The sequence below is a fragment of the Aspergillus pseudodeflectus genome (assembly GCF_044049435.1).
Source record: "Aspergillus pseudodeflectus strain CBS 756.74 chromosome Unknown BJX68scaffold_1, whole genome shotgun sequence".
NCBI lineage: Eukaryota > Fungi > Ascomycota > Eurotiomycetes > Eurotiales > Aspergillaceae > Aspergillus > Aspergillus pseudodeflectus.
Genome location: NW_027263777.1, coordinates 98,830 through 111,811, shown reverse-complemented (window position 1 = coordinate 111,811; position 12,982 = coordinate 98,830). Strand labels below are relative to the sequence as shown.

Genomic DNA, 12,982 nt, shown 5'->3' with positions numbered 1-12,982 from the left:
GCTTGTTCGCAGTAGTGTATGCCTAGGGGTTCTAATTAAACTGTACAGGGTATCATATCTACACTGCCTAGGGTGGAAGTTTATGGTACATGATTCGCAACCACTCAGAACCCCTTCCGCTCCAGCATCGCCCTCACAACCTCCGGCGACTCCGCCGCCTCAACAGCATTCCAAATGAAATCATACCGCGGAGCCGACACCCGCAAACCCTTTTCCCGGAATCTCACTACACCAGCATGGTACAGCGCACGCACCAACTTCGGCCTTATCGGCGCATTATGCTGATAGCAGAACCGATAAAGCCAGTAGACCAACTCGAACGCTTTACGCGGGGGTATTCGCTCGGAGCCCGCGAAGGCAGTCGCTAGCGCATTGATCATCTCTAGTGAGGTGTGCGGGTTCGGCTGGTATGTGGATCTGTGTTTCCGAGCGAGTTTACCTGAGTCTGGCGCGCGCCAGGCCTGCGATATGGCGATCTTGAGAGGGGTGTGAGCGCAGAGGATGCGGACTATGATACTGATTTTCTTCATGTCGCCGCTACGAGCGATGGAGAGGGCGTTTTCGAGGAAAGCGGGGCTTGTTATGTCGATTCGACGGATCATCTTTTCCATATTGAGGAAAAAGTGGTGAAAGGCGGCTTGGGAGGCTGGACCATCTGCGAGGAAGTCGAAGAAAGATAGTGGTTCGGATCGGTAGAGTTGGAGAGCTTTTCTGGTTCTGCTTATGTTACAGACTCGTGGGTCACGAAGTCGTCTCGTGTAGTAGAGTACATCCGCTAAGTCTTTCCAAGGAAGTTTCAGGTCATGGATACCCTTGGTCAGATTGGCCCACAAGTCCTCGTCGCCGTGGCGCCTCGCCATGTCATAAAGCCGATAGAGCTTGTGGAGGGTCTCATGGAGCCGCTCCCCGCGCCTGCAAGGGAAGATCACGTGTAGCACCCAAAGACGTTGTATTATCTGGTGGCGCAGTGACATAGGTTCTCGATGGGATGCACCGCTGTGAAGTACAAGCATTTGATGATCATCAGCCCAGACGGGGGATGAGACAATATCAGACCTATTTGGGACCTTCCGTAGCCAGTCAACCCATCTTTTGAGCAGGTGTGGCTCCCCGGCAGCGACCAGGCCCTTGGTAACCGAAATCAATGATTGGGAAACCAAGTCCGCAGGGAATGGTTCCAAAAACCTGGCAACATGATCTCCATCATTGGGCAACTGTCCTGTTAACATAGGGCTGTCTTCAAGCCACCTCGAGATGAACTTCTGCAACCACGAGATTTCGTTCGAGACAGCATGATCAGCATCCGATAAGATGTCACTCGCCAGTTGGTAGCCGCTGTGCGTGCCGCTTTTCAGGATAGCATCGAGCCATCTGTCAATAATAGCCACGCCCAGATCCTTGTGCCCGTATATTCCACATCTGCCAATAGCGTCCCACATGAGGCGATAAACCTCGATATGAAAATCTGTCAAATTATTCGCGCCCGAAAGTCTCTCTACTATCCCCTTTATTTCTGTTGTTGAAACGAGTCCGAGCTCAAGCCCTTGAAGGACAGCATTAAACAAGGGATCATCGATATTCCATGGAGCTCCACGGGAGACAAAGTGCTCTATAACCCTGAGGTAATTATCTGCCCCGGTGACGTTCAGGTTTCGGTCATCCAAAAACAATAGCAACTCATGTACGGTCGTCTGGCGCGAGGTGAATTGGGTCATCAAGTGGTCGAATACCAGGCGGCTGTACTCGGGCTCCCGCCGAAAGTCGATATCCAACGCGCGAATTATATGCCTCAATTCGCTCACTGTCCGGCATTCCTGCAGCTGTTCTTCGAAGGGCCTGTTTGAGACCTCTTCATTCGCCCCCCAGACACCAGGCGAACGGAGGGACGGGTTCCCAAACTCGAATGCGCCGGTGTCCTCATAAGAGACGTCTTCCAGGCGCGCCGGAGCATCCAGTGGCGAGGATTGATAGACTAGGGAAAATAGGTCAGAGCCTGCATCCGAGAGTTACAACGGGAAGCCTCGTTACCTGGAGGTCCCCCTTGCCCATTTGTCCATTTCATATGCTCCCGTCCATTACGCCCAAACAAACAAGCGACATCCTCCAAGATCCCGGGACCGGCTACACTAGCCAATGCTGTATTCCTGCGTTTGGCGAGCCGTCGTCTGGCCTCCAATGGCCCTGGAACGCGACTCTCGTAGCGTCGTTGGCCGCTAGTGAATCGCCGGAACGTCGAAGCGAGCAGCTCGTCACTGACCCAGACATGATCGGTGGTGGCGGTAGTTGTTGAAGACGGGCGCATAACATGCCGATAGACACATCTTCCGAAAGACATGAGGTATCGAGACTGTCCGAGCAATTGAGCGCTCTGAGCTTGATGGAGGTCGTCAAAGTTGACCGCGGAACTTGGATCAGCTAGTTCGGAGTCGCTCTTTTTTTATTAGTAAGCTAGAGCTTGAGACTTGATGCCTGAGGCAAAAACCAACAGCCTCGCCCGAAATTAATAGGTATCCATCAGTCAATCTTTAATAAAATCAGTGCCGCTGCAGCCTCCGACTATCCCATCTTTTTACTAACCATTGACTAATGGGTTTTGTTCATATCACTCTTTTGTGTCCAAGGACTCAGTACAAACATGGCTGGCACTCTGGCCAACCTGCGGCTGCCCTTGTATGTAAACACACCAAACCAACTCGAAGCCTCAGATGGGCACCAAAAATCAAAGCAACAAACATACGCCTTCTCATGCATATATGCTCCTGCAAAACCAATATCTAATAATGGTGCCGCCAGACTCTAGAAGGGACGAGAATGGGAAGAATGGCGGATTTCAATATGAAAGAACATGCGGTGTCAACTCGCTCGTTCCCCAGGGTATGGCTTCCTCCCAGTTATGACATGGAAATCGAAGTAAGCATGAACACGGCGATCTTGGACACTTTGTCGCACTTGAACGAGGAAGACCTCTATTTCTGGTTTTGACCACGACAGTGTTGTGAGAGGTTTATAAGACCACCCAGAGAGGGCCTCTAGGATATTTGACTCGTTCCACTTGCCAATGGTATGTAAATGGGGATCAGAGGACCATGGGTTCACGGGAGCTTTGAATATATATTCCTGGACGTCGACAAAGCCGACGTCTTTCATTCCACGCGCGATACGGTGGGCTACGCGGAACTGCCTTGGGGGGTCTGTTGATTGACCTGCGCGTATTTGCAAATCGCACCAGTCCTGGAATGGGTATGCCCCGAGCTCGTCAGTTAGCGGTGGCATCGTTCCGTCGTCACATTTGACCATGGTATCGAACTCCTGGCACTCGGCCCAGCCGCCTGGTTTGAGGTGGTCGAACATCTTTCTCAGGAGGTCTTTGTAGGATGGAAGGGCACCGGACATGTGTCCTGAATGAATATAATCGAGAGAATTGTGGTTCCAGAGCCAGTCTTCCTCTGTGCAGTCATCGACGATAAAATGAACGTTCTCCGGTACTTCATCCGGCTGGCAAGGGGAAAGATCGGTGCCTGTAATCTGTGCATGTGGAAAAATTGATGCTATACCGAGGGCAAGTGTAAGTTGAGCGGAAATTGGAAGATGTATACGGATGGTAATAACTGACCAAGTTCTATCGGCCATATCCCAGAGCCAGTGCCAATATCCACAATGTTGCGTGGATTTTTTAAAGGCGCGAGAAACAGACGGCCTCCCGTTAGCATTTTGCACATGTGATGCTGCATGTCCAGCCGGTTCATCTCCCGCTCGTCATTTGGATATACATATGCTAGAGAGGAAGTCAGCAGATATTCTTCCTCGGAGAGAGAATATAACAAACCACCCTCATGGTATTTGTGATATGTTCGGCCATTCTCGACAGGATACTGGGTTACACTTTCAGTCAAGGACTGTGTGTCGCTAGACCCCGATTTTAGTAGGGATAATCAAGACAATCAACACCCCCCTCGGAGGCCGACAAGTTGGAACCTTGGAAGGCGCTTGAACAGAGAACAGGACTTACTATTCACGAGTTTGTTCCTGAGACATCTGGCATCAGTGATCATTTCACAGCACATACACGGGAAGGAAAGTAAATATCAAAACACAATCCCCGGAGATAGGGACTGAGCGGCCATATACTAGTCACATAAGGATCAAAAGGAAACCTACAGAGTGTCTTCCACCCGTCGTTCTGGTGGATCTAGGCATTTGGCTTCCGCGCCAGCGCCTGCGATGTGGGGTGGTTTGAGATGACCTTGGAAACCGTCGTAATCAAACTTCGGAAGATTGTAGGACGAATTGGAATTTTTTAGGCGGGTAAAAAGGCTGGGATTGCACAGTAGCTTCGTCGTCAGAGTGAGGTTGAGAGGAGATGGGCTCGTAGCTCGTATACGACGATATACTAGCAAAATTGTGTAGCTCAAAGTTGGGCGGGCAGTAGGGTATGAGTTTTGACGCCTGCAGAAGTAGGCAATAATAATATATTTAGAGAGGACCTCGTCCAGGTACTCCGTAGCTGCATTTTATGAAATCTATGGCGGCGCTACTCGCCATAGAGAGGGGAAGTGGGTAAATGGAGACTTGGGTGCTAAGGGGGACGTAAGTGGAAATGGCACAGGCACAGGCAGCCTTTCCTTTTTCTGTCGCTGAACCCGACAGCCTGGATTAAGTTTTGCCTTAAGCCGGAACCTTCTGTGATCCCCTTTGTTAACCTAAAAATATGGGATCTCAAACAATTCACAAAGCCACCAATAACAACTGGCTGCAGAAAAGCTCGCTTTCTTCAATGAAAAGCAGTAAGACGAAGAGACAGAAAAGTGTTAAAATGAAGCGACGGAAAAGTGGGAGAAACTGCAACGAGTGGCTCAAGTCTTTTGCCGTTTTTGCGCTGGAGTGGCTGGACATGCCTCGCATAATTAGGGGGAGGGTTTCATGGCTCCATGCGGAGGGCTAATCAATAGGATCCTGTATCCCAAGCCGACGGACCCAGCAGCGAGGTCAATGCTTGCAGGTGGGAAGCAGAACCGCCCAGATGTGTCAAGTTGTCCCGAAAATTTAATGACCCAGACGGGCGGTTCGCGCGGTCGATCGCACCGCAGATTTAAATACGTACCCTGTCTCAGTGTCTTCGAAAAAGTTGGAAGCTGAATATTCATACATCGGCGAGCCAAAGAGGCCTCCACTACAGTAGTATCTACCAAACCCGACAGACGGGAACGCCATTGTCCCCCAGGGCATTGTGAGATGATTCCAAATCAATGGCGTCGGCGAGTTCTTCTCTTCTGCAGGCTCCAGTCGGCGAAAATGGGGTCGACTGAGGCACTCCGCAAGCTAAGGATTTTTCTAGCATTAGCATCCCCGCCACTCGGTGACGCTGAAGAAGGGAACAAAGTACTCCGTACATAAGGGTACTAGTAACTGTACTGGTGGCTCCCATCCTTGTCCAGACATTTCTTGTCTGAACCCCTACTAGTACTCTTCTTCAAGATTTTTATTGGCAAAGCTTTCAGAGGCCTGCCTCGAGAGAAAAAGAGACGCTAAGCGTGAGAGACAGAGTTGTATGCATCGTATATCGACTAGTATGCTTCTGCTTTTTCTTTTTCCTGCCCCTCCAAATCCCTGCTGAATCCTGGTGGATTGACCACTCCTTTATATAAGCACGGGCGTCTGTTCCAAACTCCTGGGTTGGCAACTTGGGGGTGGCTCACGAGGAAAATGCTAATTACAACTTCAGACATGATCCTCATTTTTGGGCGATGCCCGGTTTTCACAAGGGCAGATTCATGAAGAAGTCCTGGTCTCCCAACCCGTTAGTTTCCTTACCACCATTACCGTACAAAAGGAACCTTGATTGAAACACAAGCTATTGCCTGAATGGGTTTCTGGCAGCTTCTAGCGCCAAAGCCTGCAGGACCATTGTCGCACAAGACGCAAAATATGGGACCATCTTCAACGAGCGCTGGAACCCAATGACGGGGTGTGCCATGCTGCTGGAATTTCTCAACCATGGATCGCTTTCTGAGGGGTGACTGTATCCATCCGGCTGGAGCCAACCGTGGACGGAATCCCCGATGCTCCGTCACTTTGATGAAATTCGGCCAAACCTAAATAGATTGACTACAGGACGACTCACTTTCCTCAGCGACGGGCATGGCCGGCAGTAGTCTAGCACTCTAGTGGGCGCTGACTCCATCGCATCGCGAGTAGTCCTCTGCCTTAGGCATACATGCAGAACTCCGCACACTGGATGTCTGGAAGCCACGAGAGACGTACTTTCGTGTCTCGTAAACCAGTGCTTTTTCTTGTCAAAGGATTTGGCTAGTACGGAGTAGGTGGCCCAATTATGAACGGAGCTGCGGTCCGTATCCAGAGCCCCGGATCCGACCCACTCGAACCGAGTCCATCCTTGACAGGGCGTCGGAAACTCCGTTCCACTAGCTGCCAGCGACTGCCCTGATCCGCTTTCCTATCATTTCACTATTATGTATTCCTTTTCCCTGTTGAGACAGACCGGAGGCGGACATGCATTCAGTCAAATGATTCATTTCCTCTTAGCCTGATCTGCGGAAACGAGGAACACCGAGAGTATAAATTACCTGGCATTCGGCTAAGGATCATCAACCCTGGCTCTTCATGTGTGCACCGTCGAGGTACACCTCTATCAACCCGGCTTGCCCGGTCCAGGTATATCCCGGCTCAATCAAAGTGACATCGTATCACTGCCAGGACGGGAAGCACAGCTTTCCTATTATTTGGCCCTGTCTTTTGCTCATGATCAAGTTAACAAAGGGAAGCATTGAGTCAAGCCCCTGTTTCAGCTCTTCATAGCTTGATGTGGCTGCCCTTGGCCTGCAACAACGTTGACGCTATCGACGACCATGCGGTATACCCAGGCAGAGGAAGCGAAAAACCCGACCCATGCGTTGTTGGCGTTTGCCCTGCGTCAGTGAAGAGAGAGTCTGCCTCGCCGATAGGCCTGCATTTCCATGTCCATCTGAAGCGCCTTATCCGTTGAGCACATAACCAACGATACATCCTCTAGTGTATGGCTTTGGGATATCTCGTGGTTTCTTGTGAGCAGCTCAAGGCTACCTGCCTAGCCTGGTACTAATCCGCATGCATGACTTCGCGCTAGGTACTCCAGCCACTGCCCAATCCTAGGCATTGGCGGGAAAGCATTGCCCAACAGATTGCCTCGCTTCAAGGCGACGTGGAATTAGCTGCAGATCATCGCTACGTGCCCGCAATGTACTGGCTGGAATGCAGAACAATATGCATATGCCGTTTATTCTGTCTTCTGCAGAAGCAAAAAATACTCCGTATTTTGAGCTTCGGCTCAAAGATAACAAAAATCGCCACCTTCGAGGAAAGGTAAGCCAGAGAGTTCTTTTCTTAACACCAGAACCAGAGTCAATGGAGCTGAACGGCAAAATCGATGGCCTCGAAAGTACCTGCGCTGCGCGGAGTTTCAGAGTCATCCAATCTCGCGGTAGGGCTTTGGTACTACAGCGGGGAATGCCTGGATGCACAATTCGGGCGGCGAAAGGCAACTTTTAGCAGGATGATGCGGTGACTTGGGCCATTGTCATTGAGTGGGTTCAATTCCGTGGAGCATGCACTGAGGCTGGCGTCTTGGTGGTATTCTAAAAGTTTGCCAGAGCTGAGGAAAGTAGTGAAGGCCAGAAACATGACGAGCTTGCTCTTGGTCAGTCTTTTCATCCTCGGGACGTAACAATCCCGATCCCTGTTGACTGTCGAGGATGGCAGGCTGAACTTTGCACGGCGCAGGCGGGTGAGCCTGTTGGATGGGGCCAATTTCTGTTACCCAATAGTGAAATATATTCTTGCGACAAAAGCCCCTAGTATGGAATAATGCTTCTACATCATGATATTGATCCAGCCTGCACGAAGATGAGCTAATTGACTGAGACCCTAGACGTAGAATTTGGGAGCTGAACTCGGGAACATGGACAAAGAGCGGCTGGGTGCCCGGTGGTCACAGGCAGCCTTCGCCCGGGCGCGGGGTGCCCGGGTGAGGTGACAAGGACATCCTTATCAGGCCTAGTCCTTCTCTGCACTGACTGAAAGGTGAAACTTCTTTTCCCCTCCACGAGTTCTCACTTCTCACCAATGGCTGAGCTTCACGCCTGTCATCCCAATCGATGACCGTTAGGATATGGGTCCCGACAGCGGTCGTTCCTGAGCCCCGTTGTATCCGAACTTGGGAGTGTCCCACTGTCTTACGAGTCGAACAGAGATCCAGAAGCTGATGGGTCAACCTTAGGTTCTCCCCTCAACCGGCCAAACCACATGTTGTGGCCTCATCGACTGGGTGTGCTATACTTCTATTTCCCTGCGAATCCATGACATGATTTTAAGCGCAGACCCTTCAGCCTGAATAGTTTCTTGGTCTCAACTCCCCCTTGGTGCCATTCCCGCAGTGCTGGAAGTATAGAGGACATGCGAATTGAAGATATATCGATTTGAACTTTCAACAAGGGCTCGATCTTCAAACTATTATAAACCTCAACCTCTTAAGTAAACGCCGTATCCGAAACCACAGACTCGCTTAGCACGATAAGCACACATTGATTCGCTACTCAGACAGCACTTCAAAGCCCATCAGGTCGATAGGATGTTCTGCACTGTTCGGATGTTTTCCTCCAAGGGTTTTATCTTGTCCATCCTGGGATGCAATGTCAGCGAGGAGCCCGCCAGAGGACCTGATCACGGCACTGCACTTTGTGATTATACACACGTCGGTCTGGATTCTGGGTATCCCTTCTTGGTGTAGCATAGTATGTGCACATCCGATGATCCGTGCAACTTGCTCCCACGGGCCCTCTTGCAGTCCACTATTAGTGACTTGGCTATCTGCATGCGGTGACCTGCATCGCCTATTAACCGTAGTCCCCGTAGCATGTATCTGGAACTTGAGTCCGGACCGCTGCATCAATTGCTGGATTTTAGCAATCTCTCTCGAGAACGACGGACTCTGGGAGCCGACCTGACGGGTTATTAGCAGATTTGATTAGCATCGAGATCTGGAAAGTTCCCAAGGGGAGGAGGATGGGCACCAACAGGAACGACCAAGAAGTCAACAGTGCAAACTGCGGGGCTTACGAATCTGTCAAAATCCATCATCAATATGACACCTCGCTTCGCGTTGACCGGAGTTGAGATTTACTTCGCTGCGTTTGATTATGGACAAAGACGAGGCTTACTTGCCCTTGGATGGAAAGTCTTTTATTTAGTAACTATCCTACCTCATTCTCCATTTGACTTTCTCAGGATGGTGTTGCTGAGCTTTCCACCAAGGACTACTGCTCCCGGGGTAGACGGACTGATGCATTCCGCGAATGTCCCAAGGTTATCATCTCTCTGCTACAGGTTGTTGCAACTCTGTTTCAGGCCAAGGTTTGAATGTGGGTGTTGATGCCGCGGTGCCTATGGAATGGCCGAGCTTATATATTGCGTGCTGAAACGCTAAACGAGGATATTCATGGAGTATCCAGAGTAATCAGTCTCGTCTATCGTCCTCCCGCGCCACTGATTTAGCTCGCTACCACGGACATATATGTCTTGGAACAGCACCTCTGCTTTGAGCTCTGATTCGGGAGACTTCTCAGCTTCGGCGACTTCCTTACTGGTCATCCCCCGAACACTTCGGTCAACGCTCTTAGCTTGATCTTCCGTAAACACACCCCAATCGATCAGCTTGTCGCGGAAACTTGACATGGGATCATTGGCACGCTCTGTCTTCAACTCATCGCGCAAGCGATATGCTGTTCCGGGATCTGACATGGAATGTCCGGCAAATCGATAAGTGGTGTATTCGTATACAAGAGGCCCTTTACCGGCCTGAACATATTCTTTTCCGTGCCCTAACAGCGGACAACACGGCAAGTGGCAAAATCCACGGATCTTGCGGTCTTTGTACAGACTGTCGGCTAATGTTTCCATCTGCCTACAGGGCTGTATTAGCAGTCGTATAAACGCACGAGTGAACGTGAAACACACCGGATCATTGACATGTCATGGTATAACTGTTTGAGCTGTTTCTTTGTCGTTTGAGAGAATACGGTGGGGGATCGAAGTGGTAAGTTTCAAAGCTGTCGTCTGATATCGTATATTAAATGGCTTGTTCCCCTCCTGACCAGCACAGTATTAGACCTTATTCCTAAAGCGTGGGGAGTAATAGCTCACATTTGGAATGTCTTCCAGCTTGGAGACATTTGCGAGGGCTCAACCGCTGGCTATGGACGGCACTTGTGCCTTGGGTATCGATGCGAAAGCAAACACTCTCGGTCGTAGTGTTTGTGATAGCATTGCTCTAGCTTGAACTGGTGGGCTATGGACAGGATTACTCGTATAGGATCCGCGGGAGTGTTAGTCTGCTGGTGCCTTCCTGGTATTAGAACCCCAAACTGAGTTGTACTCGATGCAGCTGGGAGACGTCGTGGCTATGACGCAACTATCCGCAACCGCGAACCACGATTCTCATCGCTAAAGAGGATGCCAGGTCAAGTTGGTGTTAGGTATAAAGAGACTCTTTGGAAGTGAATTTGACTTTAGCTATGTTTGTAGCTCAAATATCGAGACCAGCATTGTGTCGAGGATGGCAGAAGTATAGATTCCCATTTAGGGAAGGCCCCTTGGATGGGGACCCGTGCACAGACCACTTAACGCGTCGACGCGTTTTCCACTCAGCCTCAGGCAACCACTCGCCAGTCACTGGAGCGTCACCTAGAAACAAGGCCAGCATGAACGGTTACCTGCTCCGGACACTAACAAGTCACTACTGTTTCTAAGCGCCACCCTACTCAGCAACGCCTATGGCTCGTGAAAGTCCTCGAAATACTGCATTCGGCTGCTTGAATGGCGATGGGACAAGGAGACAGACCTAACAGAAGAACGCCAAACTCAAATTCCGACCAATTTCGAACCCCCGATAAACCTGCGCCATCATCATCGTCATCTAGAAAGTTGAAGCGAACACCTGCGAGACTTGCTTTTTTGGTTGATACTCCAGCAACAGCACCGGGTTCGGCGCCATCGACGGCTTCGTCAACTACGAAATCATCGAGAAAAGGCTCGGCGCGGATTGATCAAGCTCAGACAACCCTTACGCAAATTGATTTTGTAGAAAAGTCTCAGAATCCTGAGTCAAATGATGACGATGATGGCTTTGGCTATATTGAGAGTACTGGAAGGAATGCCGCGAAGAATGCGCAAGAGGTGATTGAAATCGAGGACGATGAGGATGGTACCTCTGAGGACGGTCGCGACCCCGAATACCGCTCGTTCACTACTTCGAAGTCGAAGCGTACCCCAAGTATCAAATCGGAGAAAGCGCCGCGAAAGCCCAAGAAGACTTCTAATGACAAGGATGGAAGTTCAAAAAAGGGACGCAAGAAGAGCGGCGACAAGAACGAGAAAGGGCCGCAGAAGAAGGACAACACTCTGACACAAATGAACTATGTGCGGCGCATTGTGGTCGAGCCTGACGAGGATGTGAAGATGGAGTTCGCCTATATAATTCCCCAGAAGAAGGACGCCGAACGCCAAACCGTCCAGAAGAGGGAGGCCGATGATGTGCGGCAAGATCAGTCATACAACCCCGAGCCTTTGGATCAGCATAAGAAGAGGAAGTTGAGTCCGTTCTCGAACTCGAAAGGGTCAGACGGAAAGAGAAACGAGGGAGGACTGAAAGCTTCACGCACCCCAGCCACTCCACGAAAAACTGTGAAAGCCGAAATACCCTCGTCCCAGTCTCCTGAAAGCCCTGGCGTTGCATTCATTACTTCTTCTCAGTTCCATCATAATACTCGGTCGCCCCAGAATCGAGGTTTTCAAGCTCTCACTCAACCCGACGTCAAAGCGGAATCCCCTGAATTGGATGAACTTTACGAAACTCGCAGGGCTCCTATATATCCCGTCCTATCACAATTCGACCCAGTGTCTCCGTCGCCACCACTAGCTCAGCGGAGATCGACAGAGAGAACACCTCCTGATGTAACGCATGCATTACACCAGACTGACACCGCTAAACCCGAGGCATCGATTCCCTCAAACCGCCCTAGCTCAACCCACCGAACAGTGATATACGAAACAGACGCGGACACAGATTACAGCGAGCCCGAAGATGACCCCCTGACTGTTCCAAGTTCTCCACGTCATGAACCTAGAAACGCCCATGATCACCAAGCACCAAGTGAAGATGACCTCGAGTCTCCGAATATTGAGTCTCAAGAACTCCCGCCTCCTCCTTTACCTGAACAAGAAATTGATTTGGGTCCCTTAGCCACCGATTCAACCCTTCTATCAGACGCATCGATATTATACCAGCGTATTCACGCCGCTACACAGTTTCCTCTGGATCCCATCCCGACGATAAATACTCAGAAAATGGCAGAGCTGTTCCCAGATGATTCAACCGGCTTTCAGTCATTGACCGCCCCGTCTCAATCGTCAACGCCGATGAAACCTTCCAGTGTGCCTAATCAGAGGGAGAGACTGACGCAGGATGAGAGCCAGGACCAGTCTGAATCTCAAGAAGCAGGAGATATGCAGACAGAGGTCGTTCCGGAATCCTCGCCGATCGTCCAGCACGAAAGTCTCACCAGGTTTGGCCCAGCCGCGCCGGGCGTTGTGGTGCAAGTTGAGTCGTCGCAACCGGGAGATCGGATTCAAAGACGGAGAACAGAGGGACGGGATGGAGCACGTCGAGGAATACTCTCCAGAAGCCAGATTCTGAGCTCTAGTGTCATGGAAAGTGTACCGATTCCCGCTTTTTGGATGAGCAGCCAGGACAGTGTAGGAGAACCATACGCCCTGCCAGAATCATAACCTCATCATACTATATATATCACCTCTTTAGAATACAAAAGACCGATACCAAATGAAAAATATCAACATTGAAGAATCGACCTTGTCCCGTCGGGCGATCGTAGGCCCGGAAACAAGAGGCGTTTGGGGAGCTGCAGCCAAGACA

At 50.5% G+C, this 12,982-nt stretch overlaps 4 protein-coding genes across 4 annotated transcripts; 1 reads left to right on the top strand and 3 right to left on the bottom strand.

Moving 5' to 3' along the window:
- Window positions 1–104: 104 nt before the first annotated feature.
- Window positions 105–4,197, bottom strand: BJX68DRAFT_251404 (class I SAM-dependent methyltransferase; the record flags this gene model as incomplete). The annotated part of the gene is made up of 9 exons (XM_071042381.1): window positions 105–781; window positions 812–1,972; window positions 2,029–2,321; window positions 2,738–2,739; window positions 2,899–3,548; window positions 3,614–3,775; window positions 3,827–3,906; window positions 4,010–4,026; window positions 4,159–4,197. The coding sequence occupies 9 exons, from the start codon at window positions 4,195–4,197 to the stop codon at window positions 105–107; spliced, it is 3,081 nt and encodes a 1,026-aa protein (XP_070905393.1).
- A 3,727-nt stretch (window positions 4,198–7,924) lies between these two features.
- BJX68DRAFT_222178 (uncharacterized protein) lies at window positions 7,925–9,242 on the bottom strand. Its single transcript, XM_071037945.1, has 2 exons — window positions 8,273–9,242; window positions 7,925–8,076 (listed from the first exon to the last, which is right to left on the bottom strand). Exon 1 carries the CDS (start codon window positions 8,939–8,941, stop codon window positions 8,585–8,587), a length of 357 nt encoding a protein of 118 aa, XP_070905392.1. The 5' UTR covers window positions 8,942–9,242; the 3' UTR covers window positions 7,925–8,076; window positions 8,273–8,584.
- Window positions 9,243–9,474: 232 nt separating this feature from the next.
- BJX68DRAFT_260141 (putative pyruvate dehydrogenase E1 component alpha subunit) lies at window positions 9,475–9,792 on the bottom strand (the record flags this gene model as incomplete). Its single annotated transcript, XM_071043831.1, has 1 exon — window positions 9,475–9,792. The coding sequence occupies one exon, from the start codon at window positions 9,790–9,792 to the stop codon at window positions 9,475–9,477; it is 318 nt and encodes a 105-aa protein (XP_070905391.1).
- An 807-nt stretch (window positions 9,793–10,599) lies between these two features.
- Window positions 10,600–12,982, top strand: BJX68DRAFT_222171 (uncharacterized protein). The gene has a single exon (XM_071037944.1). It carries the CDS (start codon window positions 10,867–10,869, stop codon window positions 12,835–12,837), a length of 1,971 nt encoding a protein of 656 aa, XP_070905390.1. The 5' UTR covers window positions 10,600–10,866; the 3' UTR covers window positions 12,838–12,982.